The 21,575-nt window shown below is 39.1% G+C and overlaps 1 protein-coding gene across 5 annotated transcripts in view; it reads left to right on the top strand.

Annotated features, from left to right (window-relative positions):
* Nucleotides 1-4,758: 4,758 nt before the first annotated feature.
* zip (myosin heavy chain 10) overlaps nt 4,759-21,575 on the top strand; it is a 32,607-nt gene continuing 15,790 nt past the window's right edge. For 2 of the 5 annotated variants that reach the window (XM_089077262.1, XM_089077267.1), the window contains exons 1-2: nt 4,759-5,715; nt 21,280-21,436. In XM_089077262.1, the coding sequence (XP_088933388.1) occupies nt 5,359-5,715; nt 21,280-21,436 (514 nt within the window). In that variant the 5' untranslated portion in view covers nt 4,759-5,358. The remainder of the gene's footprint in view (nt 5,716-21,279; nt 21,437-21,575) is intronic. The other 3 variants (XM_089077266.1, XM_089077265.1, XM_089077263.1) reach the window with 2 other exon arrangements.

The raw sequence follows: 21,575 nt of genomic DNA, 5'->3' as shown, positions 1-21,575 counted from the left end.
TTATTTAGAAGTTTGCAAAACTCTTTGAATGATAAAACTTTCATTAATGATGATGATCTGAAATCGCACTTGGTTCAGTTTTTTGCTGATAAGGACCAAAAGTTCTATGAGCGCGGAATCATGAAGTTGCCAGAAAGATGGCAAAAAGTCATCGGACAAAATGGAAAATATATAATTGATTAAAGTTTATTCTTTGTATAAAAAAAAGTTTTATTTCACACTACAAAACCGAAATTATTTTCTTACCAACCTGATAGATTATATATATACTAAAAGGACAAAATTGAAGAAAGAAGGGTCAGTTTTCATTTTATTTTAATTTTTAATGTTTTTTTATATTTGTTTACATATATTTTTATATAAAATAAGACTTAAACATTATGATCATGTAATTTAAGCAGCCAATCAAATCATAAATATCATAATCCTTTAATGTCTTTCTAGTTTATCTCAAATTCTAGATCTAAATTCGAAAATTAATAACACATTTAATCTGAAAATTAATAACACATATATAACTCAATGAGTATTGATTCTTGGATTTATGTTTATTTAAAATTTTTTATTATTTCGATGAACATTACGTCGATTTCTTTAATCTTCGTGTTTATGTGCCCAGCAAACAAAATGTTAGCAATTTGCTAGCAAATTGGCAACAAATTCGATCAAATATTGACTGCAAATCCATAGCCATCTATGTCCGCATTAGGCTCGGGATTTGTTGACAAAGCCTGCTGATATGCTGTGCCAGAAGATTGGCGGCAGAAACCGAGCAGAACCTGTTGACATACTATGCGAACAGATTGGTGACAGAAACCGAACAGAGCCTGCTGACATGCTATGCCAGCAGATTGGCGGCGAAAACCGCGTAGAGTCTGCTGACATGCTATGCGAACAGATTGGCGGCAGAAACCGAGCAAAGTCTGTTGACATGCTATGCGAACAGATTGGCGGCAAAAATCGAACAGAGTTTTCTCTAACTTCCTTGTTGAACGATTATGTCTTGCATCAAACATATATATAAAAATACGTAAATAAAAATAATAAATAATAAATGCATGTTTAAATTTTGATTAATATCGCTTATATAGAATAATTTCGTTTATATAGAAAGTTTAATAAATTTTGCATGCGAGAAACGGACGCCATCTAACGAACGCCATCTAATGGTAATTTTTCAATTATGTTTAAATATGTGTAATGACAGGCTCTGCTCGGTTTTTGCTGCCAATCTGCTGGCATAGCATGTCGGCAAGCTTTGCTCGGTTTTTGCTAGCAATCTGCTGGCATAACATGTCGGCAAGCTTTGTCATATTTTTAAGGACAGTTTGCTCACATCGTCAGATATTACAGATTCTGTGTATAATTTGTTGCCTTTTTGCTATCAAACGATGGTAACAGGCTCTGCTCGGTTTTTGCTAGCAATCTGCTGGCATAGTATATCAGCAGGCTTTGTTCTATTTTTGAGGGCAGTTTGTTCTCAACGTCAGATATTACAGACTCTGTGTGCAATTTGTTGCTTTTTTGCCATCAAATATTGGTAGCAAGCTTTGCTCAAAATCTGTTTCTGCAGGTTTTGCTATCGGGATTTAACTATTTCGCCAAGTTCTTATTTGCCAATTCCGTACGTATACATTTGATTGGCTGGCAAATCATCTACACAAATTGCACTGTTTCATGAAGTGAATTTATTATTAAGTCTATTTTTTTTGCCCGAATTTCTTGCACTATTCTTCTCCATGTTATAAAGAAAAAAGAAAAAATAAATTGTACAAAGAGTTCAGCTAAAAAGAACAGGCTTATATTGTGTTATTTTTATTAGTTTTATTGTGATATTTTCTATTCCTTGTTTTTTGAGCATATAAATTTCATGTTTACATACATTGATATTTTTAGGGAATGGCATTTTGTTTTTTTATTACATGAAATAACTAAAGAATAATTTACAATTTAAAAAATTTATTTTGTATACATATGATAGTAAAATTTATATTCACATTTGGTTAATCACATTTTTATCATACTATTTCTATTTAATAATTTTTACTTATAACTTATTATACAATGTAATGTTATTCTAATAACAATGAAAACTGCAAATTTATATATATAAATTATAAAAAATATAAAGCATTTTGGCAAAGTGTACAATATAGGTTTTATTATCTTACAAAATCGTTCTTTTCAACATATATTTTTCTCAATAATAGCTTTTTAAACTATTATAATAGCTTTTAAACTATTCTTTTGTTCTAATTAGAACATTTACATTATTTCATTTATTATAAAAACTATAATAAATAAATAATTTGTCTTTTATATAATTATGTATAAAAAAAAAGCGTAGGATATAATATAAATTTAACTATGTTCGAAGCATTATAAATTTTTAGCAATTTTTAGTGATATAAATTTTTACAGTACAATTATTTTCTTGTAAAAGCTACATATGATACACATAAACTCCTTTTTTGATATAGCTCGCGCCTGAAACTAATTGCTAAATTATAAATATAATATAAATTTGCTGAATACTTAATAGGAACTACAAAAGTATTTAATATATTAGAGTTATCATAATTTTTTTTATATTATCCTTTATTATTGTATCCTTTATTACTTTAGAAATTGTTGAGAAAACTTCATATCAAGTGACTCTAATGTTTTTTTAACGTCAGACAATTCGTTCATATTTGTTTATATTAACGATTCATTATAATTATATAGTAGTAATGAACCAATGAATGATAATATAATTGCAATTATAGCAGAAACTGTAATAGTCAAGTATTTATATTTCTGTGAATGTAAATTTTGGCTATCATGATATTCTTTTGTAGCAGTTGCCAGCTGAATGAATTTATCTTTCTCTTCTTCTTCCTATAAGTGTTGGTCCACAATAAGTATTTAATCTTTAAGCCATAAGAAATTGACCAATCATAGTCGAGTATTCTTTTCATATTCGATTATAATTGGTCAATTTCTTACGTCTTAAAGCTTAAATCACCTATTGTGGACCGACACTTAGATCTGTTGGTTTGAAATTTTCTTTTGTTTCTGTAAATGATTATGTTCTACTATTATACATATTTGGGATCATCTCATTTTGTTTGAACCATTTTTGCATAGACTTTTTGCAATTTATAAGTAATATCCATTAATTCTTTACTATGAACTCTCCTATTGTGGACCGACACTAATAAGTATTTAATCTTTAAGCCGTAAGAAATTGACCAATCATAGTCGAGTATTCTTTTCATATTCGATTATAATTGGTCAATTTCCTACCTCTTAAAGCTTAAATCACCTATTGTGGACCGACACTAAAGTGTCTACAATGAGACTTTAAGGTGTAAGACTTAAGAAATTGGCCAATCACAATCGATTATTCTTCTATAAATAGATTGTGATTGGCCAATTTCTTAAGTCTTAAATCTTGCAAGTTAATGTCGGTCCACAATAAGTATTTAATCTTTAAGCCGTAAGAAATTGACTAATCATAGTCGAGTATTCTTTTCATATCCGATTATAACCAACGACATTTAACCAACCCTAAAGAGGTCTATAATAATAAAGATCAATAATCACTGGCCACTCCCTGAGCTTGTTCCGCTAAACGCAGCCTATTTCTATTTCTAGTTAATAGTAATTACTGACGCTTTTGATTGGTATCATGGATAAGTTTGCTCTTGCGGAATCTAATGTCATATAATGCTGATTGGCTAATTAAATATAAAATTTTCTAATTAATGGTCCACTGGAAAATTTTTAAATGGCGACGTGAAAATTTGTTATCGAAATGTCTCGGAGCTAAGAACCCTCCTGTTCTTACGATTAATCTCGGTACATCTACAATAGATGATTTAAGCCTTAAGCTATAAGAAATTGACCAATCATAGTCGAGTATTCTCCTATTCTTCGACTATGATTCGTCCATTGTAGACCCGGACTTACGGAATCTAACCAAGATGAAAATTACAAAGATGGAGGAAATTCACTAAAATATCTACGATTTTATATATCGAAATCCAGTAAATTTCCTCATTTGTATCTTTATCTTATTTTAAAATATACAATTCATCTGCAGACATTTTTTTACTTCCATGCGTACGATGAATTTTGAAATGTGTTGATTGGTTACAAAATTCTAGAGACTTTAAAACTTTACTATTTTATAGCTTTTACAATAAGGATGTATATAAGTAGCTGGACACAAACAAGTGTTTACAAACAATCATGACACAGTATAATCAGTATGGGCACTTCATATCGATACCCTCAATCTTTGTGTCCATGTCACATGATCATTTCGCCATGCTACATCTAGTTATATTATTCAAGCACGAGAGAACGGCGTGGATTGGACGTGAGTGGTCTTTCCGAGTAGGGCGGCCGCGAAGAGAGGGGGGCGGGGAGGGGGAAGGACCGCGTGAGCTCCGAATGTGGCGCGGTGCCGCGGGCGGTCACGCTCGACGACGTCTGCGGCAGTTGTGATCGGCGCGATTGGGACGTGAGTTGAAGCGTGGCGAACGAGCGATAGAACAAGAGAGAGAAGAAGAAAGCTATTCTTTGCCAGAGAGAAAGAAAATCACGGAACTCGCGTCCGCGTGATTTGATTGCGATCTTTTTACATGTACGATCTCCTGTCAGCGGGGCGCGACACATTTTTGAAAGCGCGAAGGGCGAGTCTTGTCCATCCGTCGTCGCGGTAGTGGAATAGTGACCAGTGGCGGCGGTGTTGGGTGGTGGTGGGGTGGTGGTGATGGTGGTGTGGTGTGGTGGTAGTAGTGGTGGTGGTGGTAATAGTATCTAGTGCGGTAGTGGTAGTAGTGTTGGTGCCGCCGTCGCGTACTCGTCGTTGGTCGCGCATCGTGGCGACAGCTAGTAGCGGCAGCTGTCGTCGCACGTCGTCGTCGTTGCCGTCGTCGCCGTCACCATCGTCATTGGGCTCGGTCAGACTCGATCCCGAGTCGATCGTGTCGCGTGCCACGCGAGTACGATACACAGTACGCGGATAGTCGCGAACGTAGCGCGCGCGTTCGAGCCGAGGTAACGGATAACGGTGCGTGCGCGCGCGCACGCACGCACGCACGCACGCACGCACGCACGCACGCACGGAGTCATTCGCTCGCTCACTCGCTCCACTCGCTCCACTCACTCACTCACTCACTCACTCACGCGCGGAAGGGACGAGAGAAAGTAGACTCGCGAGGCATACAAGGGGCAGGCTCGTCGTAGCCGTAGCCGCAGCAACAGCAACAGCAACAGCAGCAGCAGCAGCAGCAGCAGCAGCAGCAGCAGCAGTAGTAGCAGCAGTAGTAACTTTGCCGCGTCTTGTTGCGCGCTCGTTAAACAAAGATGGCGGACATGGACTCGAGGGTAGACCGGTCCGATCCGGAGCTGCGTATCTTGTCGGTCGACAGGAACAGCTTCAACGACCCGGCCACGCAGGCGGAATGGACGCAGAAGAAGCTGGTGTGGGTGCCGCACGAGACGCAAGGCTTCGTCGCCGCCGGCATCAAGGGCGAGCGCGGCGACGAGGTCGAGGTGGAGATCGCGGAGACCGGCAAGCGCGTACTCGTCGCGAAGGACGACATACAGAAGATGAATCCGCCCAAGTTCGACAAGGTCGAGGACATGGCGGAGCTTACCTGTCTCAACGAGGCCTCTGTCCTGCATAACCTCAAGGACCGATACTACTCCGGACTGATTTACGTGAGTGCAAGCATTTTTCTTGGAGAAAGTTCTTGATCCCCTTGCGCCCTTTCCGTGATCGCATAGCGTTTTTTTCCAAAAGAGATGGGATTCGCCCAGTTCTAATAGCCAGATTTAATTTCTGGCTCCACCCGTTGAAATCCCGACGATCTCGCCGGCTATTCGTCGCTAATCGAATTTTCTTTCTCAGTCCGCGCCACGGATTGATCCGTTTCGAGAAGTCCAAGACTCGCCCGGGGACTCGAAATCTCGGGAACGTGAATGAAAAACTGGAGTTGTTGTGCGTCATGAAAAATTCTAGACGTGAAAAGACGGAGCCGAAGCTCGTCGCATAGATCGAGAGTAACCGAAAGAAGGCATGTGGGAACGATTTGTCTTATGTTGCTTTCGGGGAAGCGAATCTGAGAAGATTATGGATATTTCTTTCGCGCGACGCGACGTCATTTTGAACTTTCGTCGTACGAAGTCTCGCCCCGTTTTTCTTTCGTTCTCCCTTGTCCATCTCGACGTTTAACGGTATTTAAGAATTAATGTTTGGGAGAGGTGGTTTCGCAGAAAGCCGCCACGACGCAGGTGCAAATGCCAGATGCGTGACCGGCCCTTCCATACATTCCCTAGGGCCGGCCACGTTTCGTCAACGTCGGTTAATCCTAACCTTAATTTAAAACTCCTCGTAATTTCCTCATTTTTTTACTAGGACCAGAATCTGCGAAATCTCCAGATTTCTAACATCGCGATCGAAGTCACAATCGATGTTCGCAAAATCGCCAGGAAATAATTTCCAATCTTTCGTTGCTCTTGAAATTCCGAGAAAGACGCCAGTTTTATCTTATCAAGCTCAAATTTTCCCATTATTTTTTTGAACTCGTAAGATAAAAAAGATCTACAAGTAGATGAGAAAAACCCAGGAAAAAATAAAATTTAAAAGTTTCCTATTTTTTTCTGAAGAATAGAAAAGACTACGGGCAAGTGAGAAAATTTCGCAGAAAATCCACGATCGACGATATTTGACAAGGGAGAAATAATTATTAACTCCGAAATTTTTCCATCGATTTTCCGAAAAGGAACATCCGGAAATTCCTTCTTACGCGGACATTGCGAAATTAATATATTCGATGAGTCACGTCGCGTCCGCGAGCTTGACTTCGAATTCGCGCATTATTAATTTGATGGTCGAGCGCCGTCGTCGTGAAAATTCTCGTCGGGCTGGCGAAATTGTGTAGAATTATAGCGACTCGGACGACGGCTTCAAAATATTTACGGAGCCGACGCGATGGGAACGCGCGATGTGCAAAAACGGCGGTATTCCTTCCCTCATCGGTCCGCTAAATCAGTCTCGTAGCGGAAAAACACGTCACACGTGTGTTTCGGACCTGCATGCTCTTTCGCTTTCTGTATTAAGCAGAGATGAACGGGATAAGCAAATCAATAAGCTCGAAAGTGGAACGTTATATCGCACCGTAGCCCAAGAGCAAGACGAGGAAATTTCCATGCCGAGACACTGGTTTCTCTACATTCGAAAGAGAGACATTGCCCGTTTTGGTTCCAAGTGACTGAAATAGGAATCAATAACAATCAGCCACACGCCTCTTTCACAACGCAAATAATATTGATTCTCCTGATATCTCAACGTGTAATCTCTCTCTCTCTCTCTCTCTCTCTCTCTCGCGATAAGATATTTGGATATTCGACGGGAACAGCCAATATATTCTTAATGACATATCGATTATTTCAATATCAGGATATTAAAACGCAAATGGTTGACGATAGACCGATCGGCAATAATTGCACACGCGATCTAAAGAAATATTGATTCTTTATCTTAGTTTTATTAAGTAATAATCGATCAGGAGACCGGCCCCTCCCACGGGTCTACGTAAAACATATATATATATATATCTGCATTTCAAACCGCGCCGTATCTTTCAATATAATTTTTATAATTATATCTTAAGCCGGCTTACTCCATTAGAAAAATGTATTCGCCGACGTAATCGCGCGTGATGTTGAAACAAGGATTGATGATGGCTGCAGGGGAATTTATTGAAAAGATGTCTGGCGTCGTTTGTATTCTCGCGCATTGCATTTTCATCGATTATCGATTCGGACGTCGAATTGGCCGTCGGGCACGTTTTGAAAAATAGCGGCCTCGCATCTCGCCGAGAAATTGGCCGCTGTCTTATTCCGACCGAACGCACGAGAGGACCGTACGACTCTCTTTCGCTCGTAAGGCAGACTAAAGATAGCTCTTGGTTCACTACGGCTCTTGCTCGTCCTCGTCTGGAATTAATCCGCGCGCGAGATATATCGGAAATGTCGGGAGACCGAAGGAGAGGCGGAGAGAGGCAGAGAGGAGGAAGAGAAAAAGAGAGAAAAGGTGCGCGCGACGCGAATGAATTCGATCGGGAAAAGACGAATCGTGACGTAACTTTTTGGTGGCGATTTGACTAGCTATTTTTTTTTAATTGCAAATTTAATCGTCGTTTAATGCTTCCGCACATTTTTTTTTTACCTTTCTTAGTAATCATTTATAAACATATTTTTTATATTATTTACACAAAAACAATTAAATCAAGATTAATATTCTCATGTAGAAGCAAGAACATTATTAATCTTAAAAAAATCTTAATCTTGATTTGAATTGATGTAAGTATTATAGCTATTCTTATATATAAGCCAACATATTATAATCTTCATATAGAAGATTTTTAGTTCTTGAGTTGAGCAAAAGTAATACATCAAATTCACTCAAATCAAGACTAAACTTTTTAAGAAGACTATAGTATTCTTGCTTATGAAAATATTTGTCTTGATTTAAGAACAATTTTTTTTTTCTCTACAGATCTTGAATATTGCAAGCCCGCCCTTAGAATGTCTTGTATATTCTGCGATGTCGATACGCGATATTGATCGAATCGATATCGATCGAATTTCATTAAGGAAAACCGTGCCTAAAAGTACGCGGCTGTGACGCAAAGTGCAAGATAAGGTAACGAACTATCGCATAAAAATATCATGAAGAAAGTTGTTTTGCAAGAGATAATTGCAGTGTGTCGGAAGTAAAAATGTTTGTCTCACGTACCTACGCGGGTCTTGAGCGAGTCCGGTGTTCGAGAGTTAATTAATATCGGGCAAAAGGTGCCCGCGAGTTTTCATCGTTAGATACTCTCACATGTACGCGATTATCAGACATGACGACGGTGATCATATTTTCTTCGAGAAAATAAAGGACAAATCTGAAAATTTTAGAATTTTGTCCCCTATATGTTTCCAAGTTTGTGACTCAGGAATCTGCGCGTTACAAAATTTTCTTGCATAGCATACCAAAATGAGATACTGTGCGGTTTTCTGATAGTTTCAAATTGATTCGACTATCCGTTGAAACGGATCCTTAAGTTAAATTTGAAATAGGATCGAAATAAAAAAATAAAAAAAAACGGATTTAATCTGAGTAATTTTGATTAATTAAAAATTAAAAATATAATTAATACAAGATAAATTATATTTATATATATATATATTTTTATATATATATTATATTTATATATATATATTTTTCTATTTTATTTTAAAAATTTACTCATTACTACGACATTAGGCATTAAAATTCGAATTAGAAAAGAATTCCCCATAAAATAAAGGATAAATAAGGGACAAAATAAAGGGAGAAAATAAATAAATCTAAAGGATAGCTACTTGAAATACAGAATTAGTCATCGTACATATGATCTATAAATGTTTCCGATAGAAAGGATGGTTTCAGATCTTTTTAAAGATCTTCTCTCATCATAATAGGCAAACGATGAATATTTTCCGGTGCGTGAAGTTTCTGAAAGGAAACCTGTAGGTCTCCTATGGATGAAATTCGTACGGTCAGGTATTCGGAGAATTGTGATCAAAAAAAAAAAAAAAAAAGAGAGAGAGAGAAAGAGACATAGGCGGTGCCACCGCAGTGGCGATGGTCGCCAGTTTCATTAGTCGATGTGTCTCGTCTGTGTTGGGAGACGAGCTCGTGCATCGGCACCGGCGTTTCCTTGATGTTTCCGCTTATCGCCGGATGATAAGAGCCTCGCCCCACCTCGCTCGGCGCCGAACGCGTATGACTCACGCCAATTTTGACTACATTTTTAAACGCGGTTGCCGATTACGCTTCTCGACTTTGATCCCGATACGTGGAAGCAGGTATTGGCCTTTCCGCCGCCTGGAAACTCCCCTTTGAATCTCAAATATTGCCACTAATACGGCAAACATTGACAGAACATGTCATAACATGTGGTCATTAAAAGATATTTAAAAATCACTTTACTTGATGGATGGATTAAATTCTAATGTTATTTTTAGATAAAAACTATAAATATGTTTACACAAAGTGAAACACAAAATTGATACGCATTAAATTTAATTTATCAAATTTGTTTAAAGCATTGTGTGCACGAAAAGATTATATTTTAATTAATTTATATATTCTTTATAAGTTGTTATAAAATCAGAATCAATTGTTGAGAAACATCTATAATGTAATCGGAATAAGTAAACATATTAAAATGGAATTTTTTTCTTGTACTTCCTTCAGATAAAGCATGTTAGTCTTATTGTATTAAAGCGATTGATATTGATAAGATTTGCTCACAGGACGTAAAAAATAGCAAATGTTCGTGGAACGAACATCGAACAAATATTGATTCCTATTTTAACGACAAGAAAAAAAATGCGTTCCCACAATGTTTTCCTGCTGTACGATTTCTCTTCCTTGTACCATACCATATCGCAGTTTTCGTGTTTCCTCCCTACTGCCAAGAAAGTATTCGACGATAGTCACATTCGATAAGATAGCGAATCATTCGCAGCTGTTCTCACACGCGTTGTAACGATGTAACTTGTAACTTTATATGCCGCATTAAAGAAGCACCTTTGTCAGCCAGATGATACATAGATGAATGTCTTCGCTTTTAAAACAAAAAAGTTGATTACAATCGCATTTATTCCTCATTACGGATACCATCGAGCAAATTGGAAATTAACAGTTGAAACACTATTGAAACGTCATTAAATTGTTTTTCGTTTGAAACTATTTTAATAAGACATTGATATCAATCTATTTAATGTCTCTGATTTAAAAAAAAAAAAATACATAATTTAGCGAATATCCTCCAATTTTGTGTGAAAAATTATACCATATGGTATCGTTGTTTGTTGAGATCAGATGAGCTTCACAAATGCGATCACGAGAGGCAAAGTTTTTATCATCTTTATGAAAAGCGCGCATTTAAATCGTGCATTCATTCCTAGCTAGCTCTTAATGAATTTGTCGTGCCATAACCGGACGGATGTGTTAGGGATTTGGCTGAAATTTACGTCAGAAATTCCATACGGGCTTCGTCATAACTCTCGTCGGTTTACGCGAGCGCACGTTGTTTGGATAAGAGATGCTCAGGATTTCAACTGGCATCGCCGAACACTCGGTATCGCGTTCGTTGATACTGCGGGTGCTATCACGCCGCAGAAAACTGTCACGGAAAACAAGACCGTGATTTAGAACTGTTTGCTCGGTAAACTCGTACGAATTGAAATTTTGCGTTCCGCCCGTTCCCTATCTCGGTGTAGTGGTGCCGCTACATGCCGTTTGTTTGCGAAAAGAATCATTGACATTTTAGCTCAAAGGCGCGGATTAAATTCTTTAATTTATTGCGAAAATTGCGATTGTGTCGTATCCAAAAAAAAAAAAAAAGAAAGGAAATCTCTCATTTTCGTGAACAGAAGGATCGCCGAGTAATTTTTGATTAATTATTTTGCAATTGGATATAATTTTGGTAAATAATACGAGATAAAATTTGAGGCTCCGAATAATAATATAATCGTCCTCCCTTTCTAGTTGCTTTTTTTCTTCGGTCCTAGTCTCGTGGAATGAGAGTCGATGTTCGTCGTGACTCACGCGTGACTGATTCGGTAAACGCGACTCTGAAGGTAGACAGAGTCCGATGACGAGGAGAAGGTAAGAAAGCGACAGCGCGAGAGAGGTGAAGTGACAGAGAATACGAGGAAAGGGAGAGTAAGGCGGGGTGAAGGCGGAGGAAGGAATATTCGTTGGAAGGCCGATCTTGAGACGCCATCTTAATAGTTTGACAGAGTCACCTTGGCGAAATGTGGCTTCCCGTTGGCAAATCTGCGAATTTCCTGTCCGTCGGCGAGTCGACGAATCCGTTATTGAGAATTCAAAATCGATTGATGAACAATAAATTTACTTCTATATCGATACAAATAGTAAAACTCAACAGTACTTTTTTTAATTTTGATTTTATAAAAAATAGTGATTATTTTGTTTTTTTCTTTCAGCAAATGAATGGTTTATTGATTTAAAATGTAAAAATTTGTTAATTACAAAAATTACATTCTGCAAATATTTTTATATATTTTTTATTTTTCTCCAAAATATTTTGCTAATTATAAAATTATAATCTGGAAAAAAAAAAAGAAAACTGTCGAGTTATTTGCTAATTTTTCCACTTTCGTATATCTTTGTAACTTTAAATTAAAATTCTTAAAAAGTACCCGCTTGAAATTTAATGGAATACGATATTGTCATCTATTTTATTAATTTTTTTGTCATCTATTTTATTAATTTTTTTGTCATCTATTTTATTAATTTAATTTGCCAGTCTCGCTTTCGCAACTGCCAATTGTTCAAAGGCTGCGGACTGTTCGACATTTCTGCCGTGTTGATTTAATCGACCGTAAAAAAACTAAACAACTTGGGTCTGAAAGACTCCTTTTTTTTTTCCTCGTCCTTTCGTTTAATTATGGTAACCGGACAAGCGGTGGACGTTTTTTCCCTCTGCCTTTAGCCGGCTTCTCGTCGAAACTGGAACTCGCAGCGAGAAGGTGGCACGGCCACGCGAGGTCTCCGTCTCGCGGCATTAGTCCGATTAGTATGCGCATTAGTATCCGGGACGTGCTGCGTGTGTAGTGACCGCACGCGGAATTTCTCTTGCGCCGCGCGCGGAGATACCGCGCGCAGAAACATTCCGGTATTCACGCGGAATTCTCGCCTCGGCCGTCTCAGGGCCGTCGCTCGACCGGCATGATCGACGTGCGATCGTTACGACATTCGCTTTCGCGATACGGCCGTCGTATCGTCGGCGAGAGTACGAATGGTAACGAGCGGTAAAAATTAGCTCGCAAATGGAAGCACTAAGCATTGTTTGACATCTATTACCGTTAGTTATCGGCGTCGTTAAAATTCATCTCGCTTTTCCTTAACCGCTCCCATGTGGAATATTAAATAATCTTATCTTCGTAATGAGCGAAATGATGTTTAGCTACATGTGGAAAATTATAAGATAAAATGTCAGAATTTTTTTCGCCTGTCATCAAAAATGGTCATTTTCATTATCGCAATAATCAACATCATAACGATGAACGTAATCCAATGAGAGCCAAGTTGTTATGTACAATCTATATTTTATTAAAAGTATATATATATATATATATTTTTTTTTTTAATATAATATATTAAAAATTTTTTTATATATGAGATATTTTAACTTTGAATATTGTGTTATTTGACATTTGTTATTATGAGTCGCTCAAGTCATGACGCGAGCGAGAGCGCGATATTTAGCTGTATTTCTGCATTTCTCACCTGCACCTGTCGCCTGCATTCTGCACTTGTGTCGCAATCCGACGGTGCTGTATGCTCCGAAAGCACCCGCTTCGAGGCGATTTTTCGCGAGGTCAAGAGGCAACCTGTTCTCGTCAGCAGTTTTTCGTAATTCCGTTGCCGAGAGGTAACGCCGTAAGGAACGTCGCTCTTGCGCAACGTTTGCGTACATAACATCGTTATCCCCGTCCGTATATGGTACGAATCCGATTGATTTTGTCCGTGCGTACCATATATGGGCCATATCTGATTTGTAACAATTCGACAACTAGCGATCGTATGTGACTTACTTTACTTTATCTTACTCATCTCTGTTTCTTACGCTTATCGCCAAAAGGATGCCGTCGTGTACATCTCACATTCATCGATATGAAAATCTGTTTTTTTTTCTTTTTTTATTTTTAAAAATTTTATATAAGATTTTTGAAGTGTACTAATTTAGTGTACTAATTTTTTATTAAGATATACATTTAAAGTACTAAACAAACTTTACGTGTAAAGATATGAAAAATATTCTCTCTCTGAAATATTAAAGTTTGTTATTAATGTATCTAAGCCGTGAAAGTTTTCTTCTATATAACTTCATTTAAATGAGTAATATTTTAATTTCAAAATATTAAATTAGTTTTTGTTAAAAGAGAGAGAGTAAAATCGAGGAAATATGATGGATAGAACAAGACAATTACAATGAGTTCTCCAAGATTCTATTACATTGGAATTTCATGTTACGATTGTAAACCAATTGGAAATCAGGTTAATGGGTTTCTAAATTAAAAAAAAAATACAAATCTTCAATCATCCGCCTTCATTCTCGTCTTCATTGGCCCGAGTATCGATCTCCGATACGCAATCGCCGTGCAATCGCAATCTTTGATACGTAATATGACACGGGCTTTTAAGCGGGTTTCAAATAACGCTCGGCAATCCGTTCACCGGCCAATTATTTGCCGAACCAAGATAAATATCGCATGATCGCGATACGTCATGACGTAACGCCAATTGTCAATATAATAACGCGTGATACATTCCCCTTCTCATTTTCTCGTTCGGCGAAATAAAATATGTCGTTTTACGCGCTGAATTTTATCGCAATAAAATGTTGCATAAAATTGCGGCAACATCGTCGTATAAAACTACAATATTCCTACGTACAGCGTACGTTACCTCGTCCGCAATATCTGTATCGCAATGATAAATATTTGTGTTGAGGGAACGCGTTTGCGTGCCGCATTTAAAATTCATCACGTAAATGCAATGCCGTCGAATGCAGAGTTTGTCGAATATTTCATGAGCGCGTCTCTGGAGACGCGCCGATTTGAAAAGGCACTCACTCGATAAATATTCGCTAAAAAAAAAATCGGTACAGACTGCGATATTCATCGCCGGTATTGAAAATCTATAATGTACGTGACACGGACTATACATTTTCAGTATTAGAAACGAACGATATATCGGAGCGCGGCCGCAATTGTCGCCTCGCAGTGACGAAATAGCGACGCGACAATACATCGAAATTGTATGCATGACAATTTATTTCTCGTATGGTCATAATGCTACGGCTACCGAACGCTTGACACGTAAATTGGCGCGTTGCCTAGACCCGACTGCAGCAAAAGTGATGTCGATGTTCCCGTGACTGGAATCATTATAGTGCGCGACGGCACCATTTTTAGAGAGCGATCGATTATAGAGAGGTGTGGTATCGCAGGATCAGTTTCATCCTTTTAAAGACCGGCTATAAACGCAATTACGCTCTTTAAATTACGAAACGAGAAATCAGCTTTTTTTACATTTTCACGTGATAACTCGGGCCTGTAATTTTTGGTCAACGAGCCACTTTTAATAAAGATCTGAAATTCTTTGATAAGTCAACGAACAGGACGGACGCACGCTGCTAAATTTAGAGAATGACATTTTTATCGCAAGATTTACGATTCCGTTTCGACGAATTGTAAGTTCGATTTACGATAATAAAGAAAGAATAAATAAATCTAAAATTGAAAAAGGGAACTGTATCAGTGACAGGAATTCTGGAAATCGAGGAACATGCTGTGTAAACACGAAATTTATACTAATTTCGCAACTGAGCTTTTATAATTTCGTCGCAGAATTTACAGTCTTGCCTTACAGGTGGTAATTTCAATCCATAATAATAAAAACAGAAAGAAAGAGAGGAGTGAGGGATGGGAAAAGAAACAGTCAATTTAATATTCTTCAGAAATGTCTGTCACGGTAAAAAGAAAAAAAAATGAGGCGTACATCGTACAAACGTTAACATAAGAAGCAAATGTATGCTAATTTCGCAAAGTAGCCTCGGGCGTTCGCGACTTTGTCGTTGGGATTTACGATCTTGTTTCGCGGGCCGCAACTTTGACCCGCGATAATATAGCATACCGCATATCCAATCACGCTTTTACCGTTCGTTACAAATTGCACTTGATCACGCGCATGCCTCTCTCGCGCGGTCTCTCGAACGAACGAGCCGACCGGGATCAAGACTTTCGATCTTCGACTCTCGATCGAGGGCGATCGGGCGCGCGTCTGAGACGGCCAGATGCTCAATCAGCGGGGCGAAGGAGAAAAAAAAGGAACGAGAGAGAGAGAGAGAGAGAGAGAGAGAGAGAGAGAGAGAGGGGGGGGGGGAGATGGGCCGCGGCGCTTCGCGGGGTGGCGTCCGCAAAAAAGGCAAAGACGCGTCCTTATAAGGACGAGCGTCCTTAACCCGCTTACTCGCGCGCGGTGTCTTAAAGACGCGCGCGGCCGAGCACGCGAGACGGTGAGACGATCGAGAAAGACCGGTAACGGAGAGGCCGGCAGGTCTCCGATGGATACCTTTTACGGTCGTCGTCCCGCATTCTCTCGGTACTCGTTACCCACCGGCGCCAAACGAAAAGAAAATCCCGACAAAAACCTCCTTTTCCCTCCCGCCGAGGCGCCGTAAAAAAGCCCCAGCGCGATGTCCCATAATAGAAAATACGAGAGGGGCGAGACGCGCCTCGCGCGCGCGGTGTAACTAAACACCGCGAGTGACGCATCGCGTCGCGTTTGATCGGCGTGGAAGGTGATTCACGGAGAGATACCGCACGGACTTCGATAGTCCATATACGTGAGGTCATTACATGTAAATTTAATTCTGAGCAATCGTGCACGGCTTGGGGAGGGGAGGGGGGAGGGGGTTAGTTGCGTATTAAACAGTCGCGATAACTATACGCGATTATTATTTCTCCCGTGGATATAATCGAGTATCCAGGAGAATGATCGCGCTCGAGTCACCGTTCGTGCGCTCGCGCGCACGATTTACATGTAGTTCCGAGAAAGATTTTTGCCTTTTACGGCGGAGCAACGCCGTAACGTGTGTTCGCCTCTCGCTAATCTCCGTCCCGTCGGACGGATCGATCCATGTCGGAATCCCGTACCCGGCCAGCGAGAGAGCTCTATTAACAGCATACCATCGCGTACTATTTGGAGATTGCTCGTATCCATTTGCGGTGAAAGATGTCGGCTTCGTGAGATGTAACGCAACGTCGCGATCGCACCAGCTGCCGATTTGCTTAGAAGCCTCCCGGCACGTCGGGAGCCGACGAGGTATAAACAGGAATGTTGGGCAGGGTCGATGACACCCGAGAGTGTACCGAGACCGGTTTTCGAGGACCTCCGAACGAACGGTCCTGCCTGGGAAAAGGGAATAAAGGCGTTTCCGTTCCACGTGTTTCACAGTTCGCGATGGAATTTCGAGTGAAAAGCGTTCACGTTCGTTAAAACGCAATTTTGCGCGAATGAGTCGTTTGAACTTTGAGTTCCGTTAACGCGAGCGTGACGCTTCGCAACGATGTCAAGGAGAAAAATTATCGAATTTCGAGGACACACGAAGGCGATCGTTCCTTAATTGAGATTCCTCAAAGCGGAATTTACTTCTCGATAAAATGTATGCCAATAGCTATACAGAAATTTAATAACATCTTAAATTCTCTAAAATATTTCCAATGTATAACTACACATTAGGAATAATCATTTTGGAAATTATAATTTAACTTTCAGACGACACGTTGTTAAAACGTTATCGCGAAATGTTATGTATTTTGTTGAAATTGATGCAAAATGTAAAAAAAAGATATTGTTTCGTTTTTAGACGAAGATACGATACGAAAAATCCAAGGAAGAAACATTAAATAACAGATGCGAGCTATTCCATTTTTTCCGATTCATTTCTTAATTGATCGATCTCGTGTCGTAAAGATGATTACAAAGTCCCGACATACGTCGTGATCTACAGGAGGAAACAATGTGCTGCGATGTGTTACAAGATGAACGGCCGCTTCCACAAACATTATTTTAAAGTTAACCGAGCTCTCGGCCTACTCTCTGTCTCCTCTCGCGGGCAGAATTAGACGGAAGAAATACGATAAACCTCGGTTAACTGCGGCCGCTGTTTACCAGCCCCGTAATGGGAAAAGTTACGAAAGTAACGCGGTTAAATTAACGTGGAAATCGGCGCCGTGGAGAATAAATAAACCCGGCACCGGTTCCGGGTGGCTTCTTCCACGAAGGATGACGCGGGTAGACGCGCGAGTCTGACAGCGGACCGGGGAAAAGCGAACGTGTGTGAATCACGCTGTAGGCAATTCTGGAGGCAACCGACGGTGATTCGTCGGCTATCGTTGAAAGTGGACGTCCACATGGAGGAAAACGGACGACGGTGATGGGTAATGCCGGAAAAATGTCCAGGGAGCCTGGGATCGGCCGGTAAAACGCGAGGAACAGATTGGCTTCCAGATTGGAAGCCGATGAGCGATGGCGCGGCGATATTAATATATCACCTCGTAATTGTCCGGCGGCCTTAATGTGACAATGTGAATAATTCGAATAATGGACCCGCCGCAATTAAACGCGTCATCGCGCGCGCCAGTGTTTAAAAGCGGATAAAAGCGAGAGAGAAACGTTTATTAACACCTACGCCGTCTCTCCCGCCGACGAGTATCGTTCGCGACTGTTGCAACGATATCAATGTTGGGCGTTTATACGTAAACAACGATAATTCATGTCTAAGCGTAGGCTGTGCGAACTGTCTCTTTGCATAAAATGTGTATACAATGTACGTACGCGTGCGAATAGTCCAAAACGATTAGTCCACTTATGAGAGAAACCGCTTCGGTTGTAAAAGATACGGAGCTATATTTCGATCGAGGATTATTTTAGGATGTCCATTATCTGGAAAAAAATGTGGAAAAACCTTTTAAAATTTTCAGGAAATTTGTTCATGCTTCGAAAGAATATTTTGAGAATTTTTTTGGAGTTGCTTTTTGTCCTATTTTATTTTTATTTTATTAATCGGGAGCTTACCGACTGAATTGTTAATGATGAATTCATCCTTTTTAAACGTCAGAACACACTGATTTTTAACGATTAATTCAATATTTAACATATTGAAAACAACGATTTCGTGTTAGCTGCAATTTTATTTAATGAAAACGGATATTTATTTTAATAGTTTTGTAAAAGTTAAATTTTGTGTGCCTTATATAATATTTTGTTTGCAGCTTTCGAAAATAAATTTGAAAATTTTATGCAATATAAAATAGTTATTTTTTTAGAATCCTTTCAGTTTCTTTCAAAATTTTTCGAATGTAATTATTGAAACCCGATTCCTTCTTAGAAGCTGTGAAGCTGAAACAATAAACTGTCTATTTAATTATTATTGAAATTTAAATGATTCTTAATTTTATTTTACGATTTATAAATTTTTACGAATGAAAAATATGAAATATTTTACACAATAAATATATATTTATTTATAAGGGGAATTTAATAAAATGTTCATTTTAGGAAGCTGGAATTTTTAACAAGTTGCTTTGTTGAAAATCAGGGAATTTTTAGGGAATTTTTCTTTTTGAATAAACACTTACCTTTTCATTTTATCAAGGAGATCACACTGTATCTGTAAAACGATACAGCAATATCGTATCCTTTCGTATGGGCAGAGTCGTAAAGCAATGAGATAAGAGAAACACGTAAACGTCGCGATTAGGGAAGACAATATGGGACAGAGTACGCGGAGGAAACGTGTAAACGTTATTTTGCGACTTACTACGAGACAACACTCCAAACAATACGATTCGCGTGCACTTGCTCGCGCTGATAAAAGGTTAAATAACTTTGCTCCATGTCGATATCGCGCTCGAAAGATTAAGTCCTTTCGTTAGAGAGTTTGTCTGTCTCGTTGTATACGCAAGATATGATTTATTCGCTTGTTAGCGAGGATCCTTGTGGTGGTGGTGGTGGTGGTGGTGGTGGTGGTGGTGAGATGCTCCTTCTCTTCTTATGATAAATACTTTCGATTCGTCCGAACTATATCGTAAATTATTAAGCCTACACAAATCGCAATGAGGCGTGAATCATTTTACACGTCATTTAAATTTATTCTGCCTCGTCAAACGGCAAAACTAAATATAGTGATTTTGATCGATGCCGATAAATCAAACTAAGGTACTTTTTCGTCGGGTGATATGCTTCCGGTGGATAAAATTTTATGTTATCATCACAATCACGAGAGATAATCTTGAAATGATAATTCACATTTTATAAATAAATTATCTTAAAGTCCACGAGAGAAGTCCATAATACGACATCGTTCTACGTAATGCTTCAAGAATCTTATTGAATATCTAATACATTTTATATTTTAGTTGAAATTAAAAATAATGTCATCAGCATTTTTTCTTTTAAAAACTGCGGAAAAATAAGGAGAAATTAATAAACGATATAATTGAATATTCAGAGAAATAATTTAAATAACGTCTGTCAGCTAGAAATTCCTCCATTCCTTTTAAATCCCTAGAGTTCAAGATAAATAATTTCTCTGAATAAAGAATATGATTACGTCATACGTTCGCAGAATGCGTACGCATGATTATATTCATCAGATTAAATCTTAAAATCAAGAGAGACTCGGAAAAATCAAGCATGCGGACAACCTTCGCTCATTCACTCACCACTTAGAATGTGGTGACGGCTGGATGTTACTTTCTGAAAAATCTGAAAAATTTCTGCGATTTATCTCTGGATCGGGAGTCGGGAGTGAGCCTTTCGGCTCGGCTCCAGCTCGGCTCGGCCTGGCGCGACTCCTTGAAACGGCTCCGTTCCGTCGCGAATAGGAGCGAGAGTCAAGGCTCTCGGTTTCAGGACCATCGGTCGTGCAGAAACGTGCTGGTTTCTGCTCGCCCGCATGCACACGCGTGTATCGGCGCGGCGGAGAAAACCAACGTGCCAACGTGCGAGGAAACGGGCGACCGAAGAACGAGAAAGGGATAGCACGTCGGGAGGTAGAAGACGTCGGAGAGCGGCAAACCAGAAGTGTATACCCCGACCTCTTTCTGCTGCTTCGCTCTCTCTCTCCACCTCGCTCGCGAACCGGCATCGCATGGTAAACGTGACGTCATCGATCGGACATTCCAGCGAGCTTTACGTGCCGTTTCAACTCCTTCTCGCGCTATCGCGAGAGAATTCCTGGAATGTCCGTGTCGGTGTCAGTGGAAACAATGCTCCGCCGAAACAATTAGGTCAATTCGTGAATTAGGCCCGAGAGCGAAACGCCCCGCTCGCTGCTTTCCTTCAGCTTCGGAAGATATGAATGAATCAGTGGATTCGATAATTAATCGATAATAAATAAAAAAAATTAATAATCATTCTTGCTTTCATTCGGCGAAGGGAATGTTTCGGAGATATAAATCAAGATACCGCCGAAGCTATTAGATCAGCAATCAACGAATATGATAACGATCTTGCTTTCATTTGTCGATGGAAATATTTAAGAAACTGATCGAACCATATCATTTCGTAGATTTTATAAATATCGAATTTGACTTAATAATTAGAATGTAATAATTGAAACTTCTTTTTTTTTTTTACAGACATACTCAGGCCTCTTTTGCGTCGTAGTAAACCCCTACAAGAGACTGCCAATATACACAGAGAAGATTATGGAAAGGTACAAAGGCATCAAAAGACATGAAGTACCGCCACACGTATTTGCCATCACCGATACGGCTTATCGTTCCATGCTGCAAGGTAATGATATAATTAGAAATTTTTATCAGCTACTTACCGCATCGAATTAGTGTTATTAGTCGAAACATTAAGACCTACCATTCGATAAAAGAATTTTAAAATAGGTAACTGTTACTCTTTATTTAAATCTAAATTATAA

The sequence above is a fragment of the Pogonomyrmex barbatus genome, unplaced genomic scaffold (assembly GCF_055798465.1).
Source record: "Pogonomyrmex barbatus isolate J1 unplaced genomic scaffold, ASM5579846v1 scaffold2, whole genome shotgun sequence".
Taxonomy (NCBI): Eukaryota; Metazoa; Arthropoda; class Insecta; order Hymenoptera; family Formicidae; genus Pogonomyrmex; species Pogonomyrmex barbatus.
This window is presented reverse-complemented; position numbering and strand designations above follow the sequence as displayed.